At 49.3% G+C, this 20,155-nt stretch overlaps 1 protein-coding gene across 2 annotated transcripts in view; it reads right to left on the minus strand.

Moving 5' to 3' along the window:
* Positions 1 to 545: 545 nt before the first annotated feature.
* Positions 546 to 20,155, minus strand: part of SUFU (SUFU negative regulator of hedgehog signaling) — a 100,387-nt gene continuing 80,777 nt past the window's right edge. For both annotated transcript variants that reach the window (XM_065638949.1, XM_065638948.1), the window contains exons 11-12: positions 10,745 to 10,813; positions 546 to 7,600 (exon numbers count right to left, since the gene is read on the minus strand). In XM_065638949.1, the coding sequence (XP_065495021.1) occupies positions 7,511 to 7,600; positions 10,745 to 10,813 (159 nt within the window). In that variant the 3' untranslated portion in view covers positions 546 to 7,510. The remainder of the gene's footprint in view (positions 7,601 to 10,744; positions 10,814 to 20,155) is intronic.

Genomic DNA, 20,155 nt, shown 5'->3' on the forward strand with positions numbered 1-20,155 from the left:
ACATTAGCTCAGTAATATTTTTTCACATTTGCTGTGTCTCTCCTCCGACATATTCAGTCTCTGCGCGCACATCCACACCCCCGCAAATCCCGCCGAAGCCAAGAGGCGCTTGGCGGAGGATGGGAGCGTGGACCTGACCCGGCACTCACCCTGGCTCCCTCCTTCCCGCACCGGAGGATGAGGTTGCCATCCCTCAGCTGACCGGTCGTGTCTTCAGACCCATGTGTGAGTATTCCCCAGCCTGGCTGGTCCAAACAGCGTGGAAAACCCCGGCTGTTCAAGGGGTTTCACCAGCGGATGCTCAGGGAGGATCCTGCACCCGGCGGAGCCCTGGACTGGCTGTTTTGCTGAGTTTTTTTGGGAAAGGAAGATCCCTTTCTCTCCCATGCTTGCACTCGGGAGGCCTGAGCGACAGACCCCGCTCCGCTGCGGCCGGGGGGAGAAGGTGCCGATGAGGAGAAGAGGGGGCTGCGGAGGCAGGTGATCCCGCCAAGTCACCCAAAGAGAAGGACACCAACAATTCTGCAAATACGTTTAATGCACTTCGAATACACAGGAGGAAAAAAAAAAAAACCAACCAAACAAAAACGTTGTGATTCACAAAAATATTACAAAAAGTCACGTGCAGGCGAAATACACCCAGCACTGCAATAACAATGTAAGAATTTACATTAGAAACTAATATAAAATATTTAAAAACCTCTGCTAGTTTAGCTTTCCATTTTTTTTTTGACTTTATAAAAAAAAAAAAGAGACGGGGAGGGGGAAGAAAGGCTATCTACAAGGTACTGATACACCGGCTGCAGAAACATGGGCTCCTTCCACCCCCGTCGGTAGTGTCCTCGGGCTCCTCGCTCGACGTGACCCCGCACACAGACCGCATACTCACACACGCCTGAACTACAGAAAAGTTCACCTCGGGCTGCGGGGGCAGCCCCAGTGGTCAGAGTTCGCTGTGATCTGGTCACCCCATGTATCCCCTGCCCCTGGAAGCTTGCCTTTCCTCTAGGTTTTGCAGAAACCGTCCAGCATACAAAACAAGTAGTGTCCCCAGCCTGTGGCAAAACCTCCATCCTTCTAAAAAAAGGGAAAAGCGTGTCCAACCTGGGCTGGATGAAAGAAGGGGTTTTGAACGACTACACTTGGGTTTAATGACCGTGGCCAAATGTGGAGCACCAGGACTCCAGGCCTGGATGGGTGCAAGCAGCATCCCATCGCGGGGGCCAGGGCATCAGTACAAGCCCCCAGTGGGATGTCATCTGCTTCCACGGGGCTGCAAATTGCCGCTTCAGGAAAATCCAAAAGCTGAGAACAAAAGGGCCCGGAGCCCCCCAGCCCGTGATCAGTCACTGCCGGGACGACACGGCCGCTCACACCCACCTTCCCTTCCTCTGCCCCCCGTGAGTCTCGCAGCCTGTTTGCAGGAGCAGCGCATGAGCTTTGCTGCCAGCACCACAAAGTCCTTCTGCACTTCTGCGCCCATCCTGCCCGCGGCATTGTCAACACACGCCGTGTTTATGTAGGACCTACCGCACACGGTGGCGACAGCTCGGTCCCTCCCACCCTCGTCCAGCGGAGGGTTTCCGGAGCCGCACTTTCGCTGCAGTTGGGCCCCAGGGAAAGGAACAAAGGAGCCATTTTCATCTCCAGCCTCGCCAGGAGCAGAGAGGGCGAGAGAAAAGACCAGTGTTTGCAAAACACAACAATCGGCAGGAAATTTTCCTCCGGCTTTTTTTTTTTTTTTTTCTCTCGCTTCCTCTTTTTAAAGAGGGGAGACATAGCATCAGGACAGTTTAAAGACAACCAAGCACCGGCCAGCCACATCTGCCACGTGCCACCCTTTCTGGACTGATGTTCCTCTCCTGCTATCAGAGCCCTACAAGCCAAATGGTGAACGACGCCATGGTCTTTTGGCGAGGGAAAGGGAAGGGGCTGCCTTCACGGCAGACTGGAAATGATGTTTCTGAACTGATGTGCCGCTTATGATGATTTTATGGTCCGTCAGTTGTTTTAGGAGAAACAGAATCACGGTAGAAATGAAGAAGTGGTGAAGCACGATACACGACAGGTTCAGTGCCTGAGAGAGACAGTCGATGCGGGGCTGGGTTTAAAGCACATTTGCAACCTCAGGCTTATTCTCCATTTGAAATTTTGGACTCACGTTGAACACAAGTTGGGTTTTTTGTTTGTTTTCTTTTTTTAAATAAAAAGAGAACAAGCAGGCAATGCATGACAGAAAAAAAATGTTATAGAAATAGCAGGTTGCTACAGAGCTCATTAAAAACTGCCACGGTCCCAGAGACCTAAATCCAGCTTTAAAACCTTGGGAAGTGAACCCCATCGGCAAAAGACTGTTTTGGATACAGTCTGGCTGCTGTGCAGGCTGGCATTCATTGATAGGGACAGATGCACAAAAAGGGATACCTGGTTGCTCGACAATCCATCTGCCCTCGCAGCTTCACTCACAGGGAGAATTAAGGCACAATATACAGTCTAAACGAAGGGCAGTCACATTTAGGCTGGAGTCCCTGGGAGGTGGAAGGGTTCTCGTGGTGCCGGACCCCTCCTCACCCAGCTGCGATGGCACGGGGGTTGGAGCCCAAGACTTGGTTCAGTGGAGCCGCAGGGTGCAAGACTGTGCCCTGGGCTAGGGGAAAATCGGACACACAGGTCTAAGTGTTTCCTCTGGCCTGAAGATCTGCGGATCTCTTCTCCCCACCCGACATGACGCTGCCTTGCCCTGGCCAGATACAAGCCGGCAAAGCAGGTCAGGGACTCCAGATGCCCATAGCGGCAGGGGGAGCAGCCATCAGGACAGAGAAGCAGCCGAGCAGCCGCGATCCCACACCGACCTGCTGTCTGACCCAGCGTCCTGCCGAGCGCACAGGCAGCCACGTGCTTTCCAGTAATGCATCTGAGAAAGGTTTTTGTGAGGAGCTGGGGGGACTTTTGATGAAGGGAACGGCTGGTGGGTGAGCAATAAAGCTCACTCAGTGACCAGCCTGGAGGTTCTCCCGAGGGGCAGCGGAGCAGGAGCTCCACTCCCCACCCTGCGCTAATTAAAATAACAAATGAGACTGAAGCAGCCACATGGTGAGTCCCCATCTTTGACTCAACCTCGGATGCAGCTATTGCAGCCATTTGCAGTCTCTGCTACCAGCGGCGGGTAGAGGCGCCAGAGCGGGAACACGCAGCGGGACGTGTGTGGCCAGCTGCTTGCGCCTGAGCAGGACCTCAGTGGGTCCTGGCATGGAAATGAGGACCTGCCTGTGGGGACCCCACGCCGTGCCCAGGCCCTGACGATGCTCACTTTGGTTTTTAGCTTCCCTGCACCCGTGTTTGCTCCCCTTGCAGCACCTGAGGGCTGTGCTGCCTTGAACAACCTGAGCTGTGGATGCAGGAGGGCGGCTGTAACCCGCTCCCCCACCACAACCTCGCCCCAGCATCTGCCCCCTCCAAGCAAAGCATTGCCTTCAACTGTGATTTTTTTTTTTTAAGCTATACCCCCTAAATATTTCTACTGGTCACAGATGAAACACAACACAAACCCCACTTCTTCAAAGACCATTTGATGACCTGATGGTGTCATTTCAAAAGCCATTCAAGAGCAACTGAATATTTGAACTGAAGAGCTTCAGAATATCATTTCAAATCACTGTTGGCAAATCTATGCACAGTGAAACCAATATATCACCATCCTCAAAGACATTATGCACAGCAGGCACCACCTATCTAAGCCACTGAAAATATCACTGTAGGTCACTCCAGCTACAAGACTGACTGCTCTGCTCAGATCGTATCCCACATACTTTAATATTGAAACTATACATTCTTTCTCCTGTTTTTAATCACGAGTTGGCTTTTGGGACTTAATCACAAGTCCCTGGCTTTTGGGACTTCTCCTTTCAGAACTGCTGTCACATGTTGGATTTTCAAGGCATTGCGGGTCTGCCATAAGGTTCTTCATCTTTGGAAACATGCCCATCGACCTCCATTGCAAGATTTCTCCAGGAGGGAGAAAACCTACACTCGCTGCTTCTAAACTGCATTCATTTCCATCCAGATCATTCTCTAGGCAACAGAAGCCTCACAGGTTTTGGTTTCATACACTCCTGCTTCTGACCTTCTACACAATCTAGAAAACTTCAGCACCAGTGGACCTACCATCTCAGCAGCTCTGGGCTAGAAAAATACCACGACGTATATTAACACTGATGGATTTCTCTTTTGCAAACTGCTCGCTCACTAAAATACAAAGGTTTCTTTTCCATTCCCTTCACACGCAGGCATGTCCTTTTCCCCAAGATGAAAATATCCAAACTCGAGATCTCATTTACTTGCCAATGAGTAAGACTTTGGCACAGTTGCAAACTTGATGTGAATTGGGAGGGGACGTCCTGTGGGTGCACAGCTCTTCACGATACCGAGTAATGTGCAACTTTCTTATTCTTAGATAACTTCTGAGAGGCAGCGACATGACCCTGGAGCTTAAGGGCTGACTCTCACCAGTTTCTCTCTTGTAGTTGGTCTAACAATAAGACAGAGATTTCTATTTTGGCAGTTATTTGCCTAATATTTTTCTCCTTAACTGAATAGGAAGATTTCATTTCCTTCCCTTCAAACCTTCCCCTCAATTGTTATCTGGCTACCAGCAAAGATCTGTGAGAAAGTGTCTCAGAAATAGAGATTTCTGGCATGCCACCTGTTCATAACTCAAATACACAGAACTATATATAAATACATGACATGGAACAAAAATACACACACACAAGGATACTGGGTGGATTTTCAAATGCATTCAGCTTGCTCCCTCTGAAGTCAATGAAAAGCCAACCCAGAGCGTCTGATGAGAGTAAATATGGTGAGGAAAACATACACATAGGAAAGGCAGAACTGGAGCACAAGCCAGCTTGGAGGAGGTGCTTTCCCTGCGTACAGGACCGCAGCCGCGCTGCGAAGGCTCTGAGACTTCACAGGGCAGGAGGCCCTAAGCTTTCCAGATGTGTGTCAGAGCCCACAGAGGGTCTGATGGACTTTTTCTCTGCCCTGTGCTGATCTCTGCAGGAACAGCAACAATTGACCTTCCAAATGTCCCTTCTCCACTAAGATGTGGATTTTAAGCTCCTTTTAATGAGAGCTAGCATCTGGAAACAAGGAAGAGCAGCCAGCATCGTGGCAAGGGGCCAGCTCTGCTGCAGGCACCCCCAGCAAGCTCCTGCAAGGGCCCTCCATGGGCTACTGTTGGTGGATGGCTCTGGGACAAAATCATAGCTGCTGCCCTTGCCTTTTTCCCGACTGCCACAATCGCTTGTTTGTTCATTATCTTGGGGTGGGTCACTTGGGCACGTCATTTTTGAAGCTGGACTGGTACATTTTCATGCCGCTTTCTCGCCCACGCTGTCCCCTGTATATACAACTCCAGTGCGGAAGGGATGCTTAGTGCTAACCAGGACAACAAAAACTGGCCAAGAGATCTCACGGATGAATGCAGTCTGCCACAGCACAGAAATCACTCTGGCTGGCACAAGCAGATATCTGAAAGTTTGTTCTTTCACAGCAGGATTTTAAGATGATCCTCTGAGTTCAGACCAAATGACAAACTCATTTACATGTAAATTGCTTTCGTAGCTTTGCAGAAAAGAAGGTTCTGCTGAGCAGTGTTGGACCCTGCATTTGGTCTGCCTTAAATTATAATATAACAACAATTATAATAATACAAATACTACTTAATACACAAAGCACGCCCTCCCCTGCAAACCCTGGCATGCTTCGGTAGGTCCTACAACCCTCTAGTCAATAATCAGCCTCTGCACAGAGAGACACTGAGCAACTTGCCTGAGGCCACAGAGGAATTCTGTGGCACGTCCAAGGAGAGTTTTGTGGCTCCTAGCTCTGCTTCTTGACCAACATTAACCAGCCTCAAATATATGCAAAAAAACATCAAAGCTGACTTTGCCAGGAAGAAATTAAATCAGGAAACAGAAAACCAACTCTGGGGTACTGCAAGGCTTCCTGGACTTTGCTGTTTGATCAGGGGAGTTCAGTGTTAAAAGCTTTTGTTATACTTGTATTATGATCACAGAGCAACTGCGCATAAATCACCAAGTTCGCTTGTAGGCAGAAAGGGGTGGAAGGAAAGCTGCACCTCACTTGACAAGGAGTGAAGAGTTGTCATGAAAAGACAATGGGCAGAGGAAGGCTGGGGAATTCACATCAGGAACAACCTGCAACAGCAGCAGAGGGTAAAGCCTGTGGTGGTTTGCGGCAGCACATCTACAGGGGCCAGCAACTCGATGCAGAGACACCTGAGCCCACAGAGACCACCTCTTCCGCACACCACGTTTTGCTCCAAGGAGGAAGCCATGGGCATCTCAGAGAGTGTCTTTTCAAACTGATTTGCATGGTTTACAGTTCAAATCTATCTGAAAGGAGGGACATCAGCAACAAGAGCCACCACAGCGAGGCTAGAGGGGAAACCAGAGCTGCACCAGGGCCCGACTCTGCTGGAACAGGGAGAATAGTTGGCTTTACCGAGGCTGAGTCTCCTCTCTGCTGTGCCAGGGCAGTGGAGATCTCCATTTCACAAACTTTCAAGCAGCCCTCTGGATGCTGCAGAGCTGCTGAAGTTGTTCCTGTGAACAAATGGTCCTTTCTAGCTTCTCGAATTCTGTACAATAGCAAGGAAAAAATACTTGACAGTATCTCTTTAAAGATAAACACACTGTAAACAGGAGATCTCCCCCGCCCCGGTAGCTCTCTTCCTCCTGCTTGTGCAAAACCAGAGGTTGCGACCTTCCCTGGGGTTCAGGCACAAGGACAGGATGCGTGAGAATAAAGTTGCCTCTGTTTGCAGTGATACCATAGCTAATAGCACCAAGACCAACACTTAAAACATGCCTAATTTGAGGGCAGGGAGGATCTGGGTTTGTTTTTCTTGACTGAACTAGAAAGTTCATCTTTAAATCTGTTCAGCTTCAAGCATGTGAGCTTTTGGCCTCCTTTAAACAGGGGAAATACCATTCTGTTTCTGAAAAGAAAAAAAAATAGCACATGGAAGAACAGTTCTGCAGTCAGTAAAAGTTTGGCTAACAAAAGGACTCCAGAGTCACGTAAAGAACATTTAATCCATGGATTATAGGCTCGCACCTGGCAGAAATGCATGTGTAAATACAGGCGTGCAGAGCACCTACACCCTGGGCTAAGGCAGAGGGGAGTTCTGTAGCTAGGAGAAAGAAAGGATTCTTACTACTTATTTTCATAGTTAAATATTTCTCACTCGCACTCACACATACGCAGGCTGTTCCCAGAGAGCTCAGCCTTGGGAAGGATAAAGGAAAGGGCTCAGTTCGGTCTGGGCTGGTGCTGAGTAGCTTCTCGTCTGTTTGCAGTGGTTGTGCAGCAAACTCTTTTATTTGCAGGCAGAGTTTTTACTGCATTAATTATCCTGTGAGTCACTGGGTAGTGGACAGTAACTTGGCTCTCCCAGTTGTTAGAAGGGTGTAATTCAGCTCTAATGCAGCGGGTTGTCGAACACAGCATCTGGCAAGATGGAAACTTTCAGTTTCTTTTCAGGCCAGCTGTACTCCTTTGGAAGTTTAAACTGTAAGACAGTAAAGAGAACCAGTTAATGTATATCACTGCAACCTAACCCACAGAGAAAACAAAATCGTTACAAAGGCAGGCAGCCCCATGTTGTTATTATTTTTTCAAACAAGAGGCCACTAAGAAAACATTTCCCCATCAGTATGTTTTGGACAGCAGTGGACATTAGATAATGTGGCCAGTACCTCAGCTGCCAAAGTAAAGTTCTGAGATTTCAGCCCAAGCGCTGTTTACTTCACCAGAAGGATTCTGGAGCGTTTCTGCCCCCATCACCATTTCTCTTCCTCGACCTCTCTGAAAATTCACAGCACAAGTGTCTCCGGTCCTACGTGACGATGTCCCTTTCCTTTCACCTACCCCAGCCCCCAGAGCCCCCGTTTGCTTTAAAGCGAGACTTATGGCACGTTTCAACCTCCTGCTCATACAGGGTGGGATATTTGTGATCTAGCACAGCTCTGCTGAGCGACAGGCTTGCAAATGGCCATCCCCTCCGGGGGTGCAACCTGTGCCACCCTGGCTGGAGAGAGCCAGTGTGCCCAAACGGCATTTCTGCTCCAGCCCTCCCCACCTCTGGTACAAAGGCTTTGCAGAACATCGGTACAATGCCTCAAATTCACACAGGCACTCGGCTGCTCAGGCTGTCTTGCAAACATTGATTGAAGCATGGGGAACAGGGATTTTTTTCCCAGTCTGGTTTACGCAGCACTGTCACTGGCCAGTGTTTCCCAAACAAGTCAAGTGCACTGGTCCAATCCTGACATTGCTCCAGGGCATCCCACGTTAGGCTGGGATGGTCAACCCAACATTTCTGGTCCCAATCATGACTGTGTTGGGGCAGATGTCCAAGGAACCTTACCACCAACCCTTCTCACAATCACCTCTGACCAGGGTCCATGCATTCACACAGATCTCTCAAAAACAGCTCAAGGTAGTGAGGGGAGATGAGGGGTGGAATCTCTTAGGCTACAGATCTGCCCCAGAGCTGGATGGCAACCAGACTGGACAAGCATTTCAGGCAATCCCAATGCCCAGACTGAGGATCCAAAAGCCAAAGGGGACAGTTCTGAAAGCCCACTTGCAGGATGATTTTAAGACTCTGCTGCACCCATGGTGTGGTACCACCTGACACCCCAATGGGAACCCCAGGGAGTTATCTCACCAGGATCCCACACCACCAGAGACAATTCGGAACAGTTACAGCTACAGCAGTCCTCAGACCAAGGCCAGCAGTGCCGTAAGCTTCCCAGGGGCTACATGAATTAGAGAGTTGGTGCAAGAGGACCTGTGAAACATCTATCTTTATGCAATTACTTGTCTTTCTTCCTGAAAGTGCCCCAAGCTGAGTGGTAGGTTCCTGCTAAAGGAGATCCCCTCCAGCTGCCTGCTCCACAGCAAGGGTGGCTCTAATGTGAATTTGCTCCTGACCTTGCTCCATTTGCAGCGGTGTACAAAAGTAACCTGTAGTTGGGACCCACTGACCCTAGTGTGCTGGTCTGGCATCTCAGGGTCTGACCCATGATCTGGGGGCAGAGTGAGAGAATCGTTCAGGATGGTGGCTACCATAAACTACCCCTATTTCTCCCCTAGGAAACATAAACAACCCAAGTCCCACTTATGTGGTTTTTTTTAAAAAACTCAAGCTCTGCTTATATCTTGCACCACATAATCTAGTGGCCCTACACTGACCTGAAGATTCCTTGGAGCTCAATGTCTAGGGCATGTGAAAAACATGCTAAAGGTACTCAGATAATTTCACTTAATTTCACTTAACACCAGTGGCTCTTCATGCAGCAAAGGACAGACTCTCCTTGCAGTGCTTCTTCCTACCACATGAATATCATCAGCAACAGTCATGGCTGCTGAGGAACGCCTTGAGTTGGCCCAAACCGAGATCCTGCAAGTTACAAATCCTTGGAGGAATCTGGATGCTGAAAGATCACATTTCATCCTAAGTATTTTCTGTTTTATAAACAGGAGTGGTTCCAAAGCAATCCTCTTGGAGAAGTCATCCTTTGCATTTGTTTGTTTTTCACTTTTTAATTTAGCAGAGTCACAGTAACTCAGAACCGAGCTCCTGGTTGCTGTGCCAGAAGCTGCCATGCCCATTGCGCTGCCTCTCAGCGGAGAGCGAAAGCACATGAGCCGTCCAAAGCCTTAACTAATGGGCCTTCAAACCAAAACGCTCCTAGGCTTCCATGTCGCTAGCAAAAATGAGCTTTGGATTAGGTTTAACTGGATAAAAGCTGGCCTGAAAGTCACTGCACAGCCAGCAGCGTGCTCCCCTCACTCACACAGTGAAGAACATCCTGGCATTGAATCAACCCTGGATTAAACAATTAGAGCCCTGAGATTTTCCTGGGGGGAGGGAAGCAGGGCAAGGGATGGGAGGGCTGCTCTACAAGCCAAGGAAAGTTTCTTTAGAGTCTGCAGGGAGCTGTAAAAAATGGGATTAAAAATATTACATGTCATTTCTGCCACTACTCTTTGAAGTCAAGCAGAATATTTATATGGCATGCATGGGAGACAGGGTGTTAAATGTTCCCCAGGAAGAGATCACATGGCAGGGGGAAGTTTAGCACTGCACAGCAAAGCTTTATAAAGCTCCTTTGGCTGCTGCTATAACACTTCCAGGCTGGTGATGGTCCTCTGCACACCGTGCAGGGGTGGCAGGTAAAGGCAGAGTAATAGATGTGAAAAGCCCCCGTCTGCTCCCCGAACCCGAAAAGGAGGCCCCTACAACAGATTGCTCAGTAGTAAATGTGCTGCCACTGCTTTCAGCCTTTCTGAAAGCGGGGAAGGTGATGTGCTTGGTGCTGCTGCCAAGGACACTGTGCATGACATGGAGGAAACCTGGCCCAGGGGCTGCACCCCTTTGATTTGAGGTGCTCAGACACCACGTTGGGAAAGATGCTGGTAGGAAGGAAATGCAGAGTCTCCCTTAGTACCCACCCCTGCCCTGTATTTCTTGCAATCCCTTCTGTCAGTGTCTTAGTTCATAGCAGATGTGCAGGTTTAGCAAGGCCTCACGTCTACAGGGCAGGGCTGCAGCCCGTGAGCTGAGGGTAGGATCAAAGGTGAGCTGCAGGACGGGCTGCGCTCCCTGGGACAGTACATGGGATACACGAGAATGACGCAGCCTTACTTCCTCTGGAGAATTCAGATCTTCTAAATCTTCCAGCATTCTCTCTACAAACTCTTCAGTCAATAGGATCTGTAAAAGAAATACAGTAGTTTATGCATTTACACTCCTAGTTTTAGATAATTGCCAAGAAACAGAACAACTTCTGCAGAGAGTGGACTGTACCAGCTCACTCCTTTCCCCATGTCCTTCTTTCCTGCAATACAAAGGTTTGAGGATAAGGAGCTCCTAACTTCGCCTCCCATCCCAACCACTGCAAAGAAACATTAAAATTATACAGCAATCTTTTTTTGACCCTCTATTATCTTCCTCAGCCTAAAATTAGAGGCTCGGCTTTAGACAGACAGAGTGGGAAAGAAGGAAAAGGGGTCAAGATAACAACTGTTGGAGAGACAGTGGGAGACAGAGCCGCTTTCATCTGATCCATTGAAGGTATACGCACAGTTTAATCAGGAAATGGCAGCGCAGGGAGAGCCTGCGATCCACACAAAGCCGGTGCTCTGGGCATAGGGAGGGCTCTGACCTGAGCGCAGCACATCGTGCACATCAACCAGATGCCGGGTACGGGAGGTGCCAGTGCCAGGAACCTCTATGTTGTATTGCACGTGCCCATCCCGTGTACCCGTGCTGGGAAAGCTCTTGGCTCATCTCAAGGCCACCAGGCTGACAAGCACAAAACTGCCCAGGAAAGTGGCTGCCAATGGGTCAAAATTACCAGCTGAGGGCCACAACCCTGGGTCCACGGAGTCCCCCAAGTCACGCAAATCAGAGACAACGGGGAAACCAACCTCAGGAATTCAAGGGGAGGAACTCCCACCCTCTTTAGCAAAGCACGGGATAGCTAAAAGCAAACACGTCCTGCCACTCCTCATAACAGCCGTAAAGGCCAGAGCTCCAGGCAGGCCAGCTGGCTTGGCACAGGAGCAGAGATGGCAGCGTGGGACCAGACAAACATCCCCGTGTGGTGAGGGGGTGTTGGAGCAGGATTCCTGGGAGTTGGGTTGCAGCAGCATCCAGCAGATTATTCCCATTTCAGCCTACAGGTTTGTTCTTTCCCCCTGTTCCTCCTTTCCTTCCTTTGCTGCACCCTTTCCTCTGCCTCTGGCATTGCTTTCCATCCTGAAGCAACCACCATCCCCATGTCTCTTTTCTCACTCTTCTCCCCTTTTGCTGCTCCCCCCAGCCACAAGCTCCGTGCCCTCCCAGAGACAGGACCGCTCCAGCACCGAAGTGACAGAGCTAAGCGCCCAGCTGCTGCTCCCCGCTGTCCCCTCCAGCCCACGTCTGGGGCAGCCGGGCTGTCCCATCTCCGGGCAGGGAGCCACCTCCCATGCCCACCAAATCCTTGGTGCCAGTAACATCAGTGTGGTGCGAGTGACCACCAGGATGCCAGGGGCTGTTTGGCAAGTGGAGGCCTCTGGGCTCCGTTTTGGTAACACATAAGCAGGGCTACTGGGCAGAAAGAGAAAGGGAAGATTCTGGTCTCCCTTTTTTCCTTTGGTTGGTAAGAGCAAAGGTCCAAAAACACCCAATAGAGATTGGAGAGCTACCAGGTGTCTGCAGTTCTCTCCCCTTTTTAACCTTGCCACCCTGCTGCCATGGCACATGAATTTCCAAGGGGATGAGGGAACTGCGACCTCCCCTTCTCCACAACATTCTCCTCTTCGCTTAGATTCAACCTGCAGCAGTCTCCAGGTCAGGGTTTATGACCAAGCTGCTCGGTGTGAATGCAGGCAACTCCATCAGGCCTTTCTGATCATACCTCAAGCCTGAAAAAACCCTGCTCCAGCTAGGAGCCAGGAGCTTGCTGCTTTGGACAGGACTCTGCAACCTGGCACAAATCCGCAGACTGGCAAGCTGGGAAACGTTGCACTGAAACACGCAGCACCACCGCAAACTACTGCAGTCTCCTTGCGGGAGCCTGTAACTATTCTGCCTGTTGGACTGGAGACACTCGTCTGTTGGCTGCTTGCAGGAGGAAGCCGCTGTCTGTGTCGGAGCAGAAGGACAACCCGATCGCCCAGCTCTGAAGGAAGAGCTGTGTGGGGAGCTGGGGCTCTGCACGGAGCAGATCTGTTTCTGCGGAGGTGCAGCCTGCAATGGGGCAAGGGAATGAAAACAATTTGGCAGACATCAAAATCTACAGAACAGCCGGAAAAAGGAGGAGGAATTGGTATTCACAGCAATCAGGCAAGGAGGAAATGAATATTCAGCCATCCGCGGATGAGCAGAAATGCCAGAGGTTGGGATGGGTGAGAGAGCAGGAATGGGGAGCCACTGCTTTGGCAGGGGGACTAGAAGACAAGTGCAGCAGGAAGACTCCTGGGTGCTCCCAAGGTGCCAGAGGCAGGAGAGAAATGGGAACCACATGTGCGAGGCAGCCAGCTGCTCCAAGGTTGAAGGAAAACAGGACAGAGTACACAGGGGTAAACAGCAAAGGGTGGAAAGAGTGAAGGAGGGGACAGGTCAGGTCCCAGCTAAGCCACAGACTCCCGGAGTAGGGACAAACCTACATGGAGGACTGACCTAGGGTGCAACCCCCTGAGATGGCTGAGCCCATCTGCAGCTCACTGCTCCCCCTCGGTGAATTTTGGTAATTCAGCTGAAAAAAAATCCCAAATTCCACTGATGTAGTGGGCTGAATAGGCTCCCCGAAGGGTCTGACAAGTGGAGTGGGACAGGAGTCCCACAGCTCAGCTGTCTCGTGGACTGCGTTTGTGGGATTGAAGTGATGGCAGCCTGAGTACGAAGCGGGCTGAGAAAAGATTGCAGCACCGTTCTGCAAGCCCTGCGCAGACAGCTAACTGTGCTGGATGGCAGGTGTCACAGGCTACAGTGACAAACTGCTGCAGTAACATTCACAGTGTGTCACTCAGAGCCCGACCTCAACAGCCCAGGTCAGAGAAAACCCACTCCAGACCCCACTACCCCACGCTGCTGGGGAGATCCGCTCTTTTCTTAAGAAGAAGGGAATCTCTGATGCATGGGTGTAACCAAATGTACAAGCAGCCGGGTCCCTCGGCAGAGGGAACTGGCACTCTCGAGCTCTCCTGGGCATGCAGGGGAATGCATGCGTTTGCAGCACACCAGCTGCTGAAGAGGGCTTTGAAGCAAGAGGTATTGTCATCTTGGATTTGTGTCTAGATAAGATTTCTCCTCTTAGAAGTAGACAAATCAAAATGGTCCAAGAGCATGAAGGCCTGTGCATGTAGATCAGGCTGCCATCCCCACCTACAATCAGAAAAACCACCTTCGTGCTGGTGAGTTTTTGCTCCTGCAGAGAAGGATGAGACTAAATCCAATCCCATCTCAGTTTCCCTCAGTCACAATATTTCAGGTTTCCAGTTCTTGTAGCTTGCCTGCTCCTGCACAGTATGATACCCATTACATTAACACACACACGTTATATGTGCATGATATTAAAGGTGACATTCCCAGCAAATAAACATGACAGACTGCCATTGCTCTAGGCACCTAATTTAATTTCCTCTGGGATTTAAACCTTAGAAGCTCGAATTAAACAAACAGGCCCCATTCACTTTATATTTCAGACCTGAATCTAGAGTTTTCTTCTGATGCTGTTAACTGATCTTATCAACAGGACACTGCACAGAGATCACAATGATGAAGCAGCTTATTCCCTCTCCAAAGAAAAACAGAGCCCTGCTGTTGTGCTGCAGCCATGGGAAAAGCCGTTGCAACCTGGAGGGCAAACGAAGCCGTCCCATGCACACTGAACACGTCTGCTCTCCCATGAAATCTCTTGGCCGGTGCCGAGGAAGCAAAGGAGCTCCCCCGAGCAGCAGCGGGCGCCCCGGCTGCTCGCAGTGCTGTGTTTTCCCAGCTCTGTTCAAACACTCCCACCGCCCAGCCTGCCGAAGCTGGTTATGGGTGTAGCTCAGCCTTTGTCATGGCTGTTTGCAGTATGAACAGGGAACGGCCTCGCCAGCCAGCTGTGGGTATCTGAAACATCTCCTTCAGTGCTGCACAGTCCTGCTCACACCAGGATCTCCCTGACCTGACCCAGAGAGGCCCGGACACGTGCCATTCCATTGCCAGCAGATCCGGACTCCATTTTCTGTGTGCTTTGCAGCTCTGTAACTGTTGGTCACGCTGCAAATGCTTGGAAGACAACGACTAGCCAAAAGATAAGTCCCGTGTTTTCTATCACAGGAAGCTACTGCACAACTGAGGTCCGAATTTTGGGTTCTCACTGCCTCACTAATAGCTGCCATGTGTCGAGACACATTACAAAATACCAGGCTAGGCTGGTGGATGCATTCAGGGAACACAAGGGCTGCGTGCATCATGTCTCCCTCTCATGGCAAGTCTCACCTGAGCTTGCTGAAACCTACTTCTGACCTACAGGGCTTACCCATGGGTCAACTGAAGGAGCTGGTGTTGAAGCTTTCGGTGTCGAAGCTTTCAAACCCACACATAGTTGAGAAACCTGTATCGTGACTTGTTACAGGTACATGGCTGCAAGTGTATGAAAACAGGCGAGATCTAAAATGTACACAAGGTCATGGGGCTCTAGACTAGTTTGGCTGACTTTGAAAGCAACTGGTGCTTAGTAAAACATTAAAACTTTATAGTCAGCTCATAGGTACCTCCCCAGAGTTAACACCCCATCTCTCACTATAGGGTTCAACCCTACCATGAGGGCTTGAAATTCTCAGCTCAGGAAAGGCTGGCTGGGGACAGAGGTCACACCAATGTTGAAAGCCTGGCACAGCTGGCAAGTCTTTGATCAAAAGGAAGACCCTCAGAAGCTGAGCTTCTGGATCAAGCTGCAGCTCCATCCAGTTTCAGGAAACATGCTTTGTGCAGGGCAAGGCACAATTGATTGGTCCAGGGACAACTAAGTAGGAGTGCTTTAACCGATAATACCCAATTTTCTTGCCTACCCAGAAACAAACCCATCCCACACTTTGCCCTAGTGCTTTGTTTGCATTAAACACTGCCACTTGCTTTTCTAGCAGGTTTGTCAAAGAAACGAAAGGTTTTATTAGCTCTGGACTTAGTACAGAGCTGGCTTGTAGGGCTCAGACAGAGAAGGTGGGGATACATTGCAATAAACCCCTATGTAAACCATACCAGCCCTCCTAAGAAACTGTCCATCTATCCCGGTGCTGTGCCTGGAATGGGTGGAGCAGTTACACCCTAAGCCACATGTCATCTGTTCATCTGCAAATATCCAGCAACTTTTAGGAGCCCTTTGCCCTAAAAATGTTTCAGCTTAATTCCTGTCGACAGCACAGCAAAAAGTGAAGTTAAAGTACACTAGCATTTCCCACTGAAATTAAACATTATCAATAAAACCCCTGGATGAATCACGTTTTGTGCCACAACCATCCCCCAGTCCATCTCTCTGCTCCCCCCTTGCCTTGGCCTTCTTTGCGCTGCTTTGCTTTGACGGCAAGTGGCTCAGGGCAGAGGTCTTGTCACTGCATCTTTCTACATCACACCCAGCCCCGACACCATCTGCAGAGGCCACCTCGCTGCCTGAATCCACCACAGCTCTCATTACAGCCTCAAAGGTATCAGTATTGCAACAAACACCTTGGACGGGAAATTCCACTGTTGCTCTTCCAAGAGATTCACAATCCTCTTTGTAAAGGAAAAACATCCACACACAGATGCCGCAGGGACCATATTGCTTCACACCACGATGTTACAATCCCAGAAGAGGAAGTACATGGTGATGCTGAAAGATTCTGACCTCTTGTGATCTCTCTGTGACATTCCCGATTACAAGGCTGATCCCGGGGACCTGGGCTCCTCAGAGCCCAGCCTGATGAGATCTGACCTGCAGACAAAGCTGCTTTCAGTGAGCACAAGGTTTGGCTCAGTTGAGGAGAGGGCTGACCAGGGAGCCAAGAAAAGCGGCAATACCAATTCTTTTGGAGTGAAAATGCAAAGGAAGAAGAGGCGTTTCAGGGAATGCTCCAAGTGGGTGGAAGAAAACCTACACAAAGTAGCCAAAACGTTTGAGTTGCAAGGGAGGGGCATTGGGCGGCGGGATAGTCAGTCGGCTTAAGAAGGATGGAAGAACTTGACTCATTCAAAACCAGCCTGGACAAAGTACCAGAGAACATGCTGCAGAAGAGTTGGTATGAGGAGGATCGTGATGATCTAACGGGACATTTTAACCCCAGTGTAGGTATCCCCCAGCGTCTCATTCAGCAGTGAGACAGAACACCACAAAGGGATGATGTGGTGAGGTTTTGGGGAAGACAAACTTACTGGAAAGTGTTAGTTAGATTGCCCTAGACTTGCTCAAGAATTTGAGGGAAGCCACCCAAAAGATTCTGAAAAAGTTTTTTTTTTAGGAAAGATGCATAAAACTGCTTTGGGGAAGAGTGGTTTGTAATTGTTCATGACTTAAACCCGTTTGTGGGTCTTGTCCTTAAACTCACCATGCCAGGCATAACGCATCTGCTCAAGTTTGATGAGGTCAAAAATCAATCTCTATCTCTTCAAGATGGGACTCGACTCACAGCTGCCACTTACAGGCGACCATCTCAAGCACCAGAGTAGCTCTTTCAAAATGTTGCCTTGAACTGCTGCTGCCGCCATTATGCCAATGAGCATAAATGATTTAACATGTGGTACAGCAGAGAGAAGAACCAGATGTGCTCATTTCCAGGGGAATGTCCTAGCGCTACCGGAACAGAGTCATTCTCTTGTACTCTCCGTCTCTGTGACTAATTCAGTGTTTTATATGATGTGGAACAACTCCAATTGGATGAGCTGGGGAAGAACCAAAATACCCTATAGTTGTGGTGCCCATAAAGCCAAGAAGCAGAAATAGGGGTTCGAATCAAAGGAAAGGGATAAAACATGAGTTTCTCATATCCTAGATGAGCATTTTATCCCTCAAATATTGATTGGAGAAAGCAAAACTTCTAACAACTCCAGCTACATTCTGCGAAACTAGATTTTTATTTTCTGTTTTTATTGATGAAAACCTTCTATTTCTGGTCTCATTCAACATAAAAGGATTTTTTTTTCAGCTTCTGGTCTCTTTAAGGCTTTTGTTTCAGCAAGAAAAACTGAAAATATTTAAAGACTGGGCTCGGTCTGATCTTCTTTCCCAGATTTTTCCCTTAGGTTGCCAAACCGAAAGAATGGATCGTCCCCCATGACCCTGCTCACAGTAATCCCCCCCCACCGCGACTGCCAGCACAGATAGCGCATGTTGATAGCTCCTGCATGCTAGACGCTTCCCACAGCCTCCATGTACCTATCCTGCCTACAGGCACGTTTAACATTTTCTATAAGAAGTTTGACCTTGCTGTTCTAAGCCTCAACTTATTTTTCCATGCTGGATGCCTTGGGTTTGATTTTTTTTTTTTTAAGATTTTTCGGAGAAAAGGAACCAAGTCATCTCAGAGAGGTATTTTGGAAAAAGTACTTTTTTACAGTGCTAACAAATGTGTATGATCATTTTGTTGCAAAGCACTAGAACTAACCCTTAGGAGGAGGGCAATGAAGATTAGCAAAAAATGCCCTGCAGATGAAGGGAAAGTCTTTCTCCTGATCACACAAACACTTTGCCAAGTCAGAAGCCTCTGAAAGTAACTGTTTGCCCATAGCCTTTCAGAGAAAGGCAGAAAAATGTCCTGAAGAGCCCTCTTCACTGAGCATGTCCCAGCCCAAGGCAGCTCTGCCCCAAACACAGGGCTAAGGAGCAGTTTTCCCTCCGATCATTCCTCCGAGCACTAAGGGATTGCTATGGCACCCGGCACATCGGGACGAAAGGCAGGGAAACGCTCCAGCGCTCTCAGCGTTTCTGCTGGAAGTCAGGCTGTGTTAGGAGGAAGAGAAGGAATTTGCCAACTTGAATGAAGTGGAGGAGAGGAAAGCAGAGATGGGCCAGGACGAGGCAAAGACGGAGACACAGAAAAACAGGATGGAGGGCAGATCAGAGGCCAAAGCCGGAGGTGACACAAAGGGCAGGGAGGCTAGAGGGGAACCCCATTTCCACAGCCCCAGCATCCGCGTGCTGTCTGCTGGATGTTGTAAACCCACTGGCATGGGAGGCGAGCAAAGAGCATCCGTCAGCAGCGGCTGGGGCCAGGGTATAATACCCCACTGCCTCTGTGAGTTCCTCAGCTTACATGGAGACATCAACCTTGTGCCGAGAATCAGGGGGTGCCAACTGCAAATGAACCATAGCCTCCATCTGCCTAACAGGATTTGTTCTGAAACCAAGTAAATTACCTGGAAAAAAAAATCCCTCTGCATTCAGAGACCAGCGACATTGGGCATACAAAACTTTGGAAATGGCTGCACAGGGATTGCCTGCACCATACTCATTTCGCCCCAGCATGCGTCTGCCTCACAAAACAAATCTGTAATCACAGGATCGCCTGCTGTTTTTCTCCCACAAGACCTCTGCCCTGCTCAGTCCTCAGGATGGTTCTGCTCACTGAATGCAGCATTAGTCATCATTTCTTTTCATTATCATTCACGTTGTTTCCCTGTTCCCTCCTACTCTCTTCCCCTTTATTTAGTACGCTCCATCCGACTACTGCCAGCATGGATTACACTGGAAGTACCTAATCTTACTGTCCTTACCACTCTCACAGCCTCTGACGTGCTCAGCCTCACATTTCTGCGAGGCAGGGAAGAGCTTTTCTCCATGCAGCAGATGGGGGAGGGAGGGTAAAAGAAACTAAGAGACCTAACAAAGTCAGAAGAAAATCTGCAAGAGCAGGGAGCTGAACACGGGACTTAAGCTCCCAGGCTGACCCCCTACCCCAAAGAGACCCTTTCTCCCTCCTGACCTGCCAGAATGAATTTTAATCTCTCCCTAAAACTGTTTCTGGTGTTCATCTGTGGAGCTGGAATGCTTGGCAAGCATTGAATTAATCTTCACAGGATGACTGGAAGAAGGTTTTCCTGAACAGACATGGGAAAATCAGCAAAGAGTCTGAATGTCCAGTTCTTGTGGGTGACCATCTCAAGACTCACAGGTCCTTGTTTTCCAGCCCACTCAGCACTGCAGGGCACAGGGGTATCAGCAGAGGAATTCCTCCTGGGCCCCCAGCCACTGGGAACATAGATCAGACCTCGGGTCTCGAGCAGACCATCCAGAAAACAAGGAACACGAACTCAGTTGCCACCCAAAAACATTTTCACTTAAGACTCTGCAACAGTATTGAGAAAAAACAGGGTAGTAGAGGCAGGAACAGGATCCAGTTCTCCAGGGCAACATTTAACAGGCTTTGCCATGAGACTTGTGATTCTTCTGCAATTATCTTCCTCATTCACTATGCACCTTCTAATTTTGACAAACAAACAAAGTGGAAGTCCTATAGGCAAAAGTCTACTTTACTCCACACTCCTGATTCATCCCCTAAACATGTTGCACCTTTGTGCACTGAATGAGGCGGGCATGCTTTGTAA

Source organism: Caloenas nicobarica, chromosome 7, assembly GCF_036013445.1.
Source record: "Caloenas nicobarica isolate bCalNic1 chromosome 7, bCalNic1.hap1, whole genome shotgun sequence".
Lineage (NCBI taxonomy): Eukaryota > Metazoa > Chordata > Aves > Columbiformes > Columbidae > Caloenas > Caloenas nicobarica.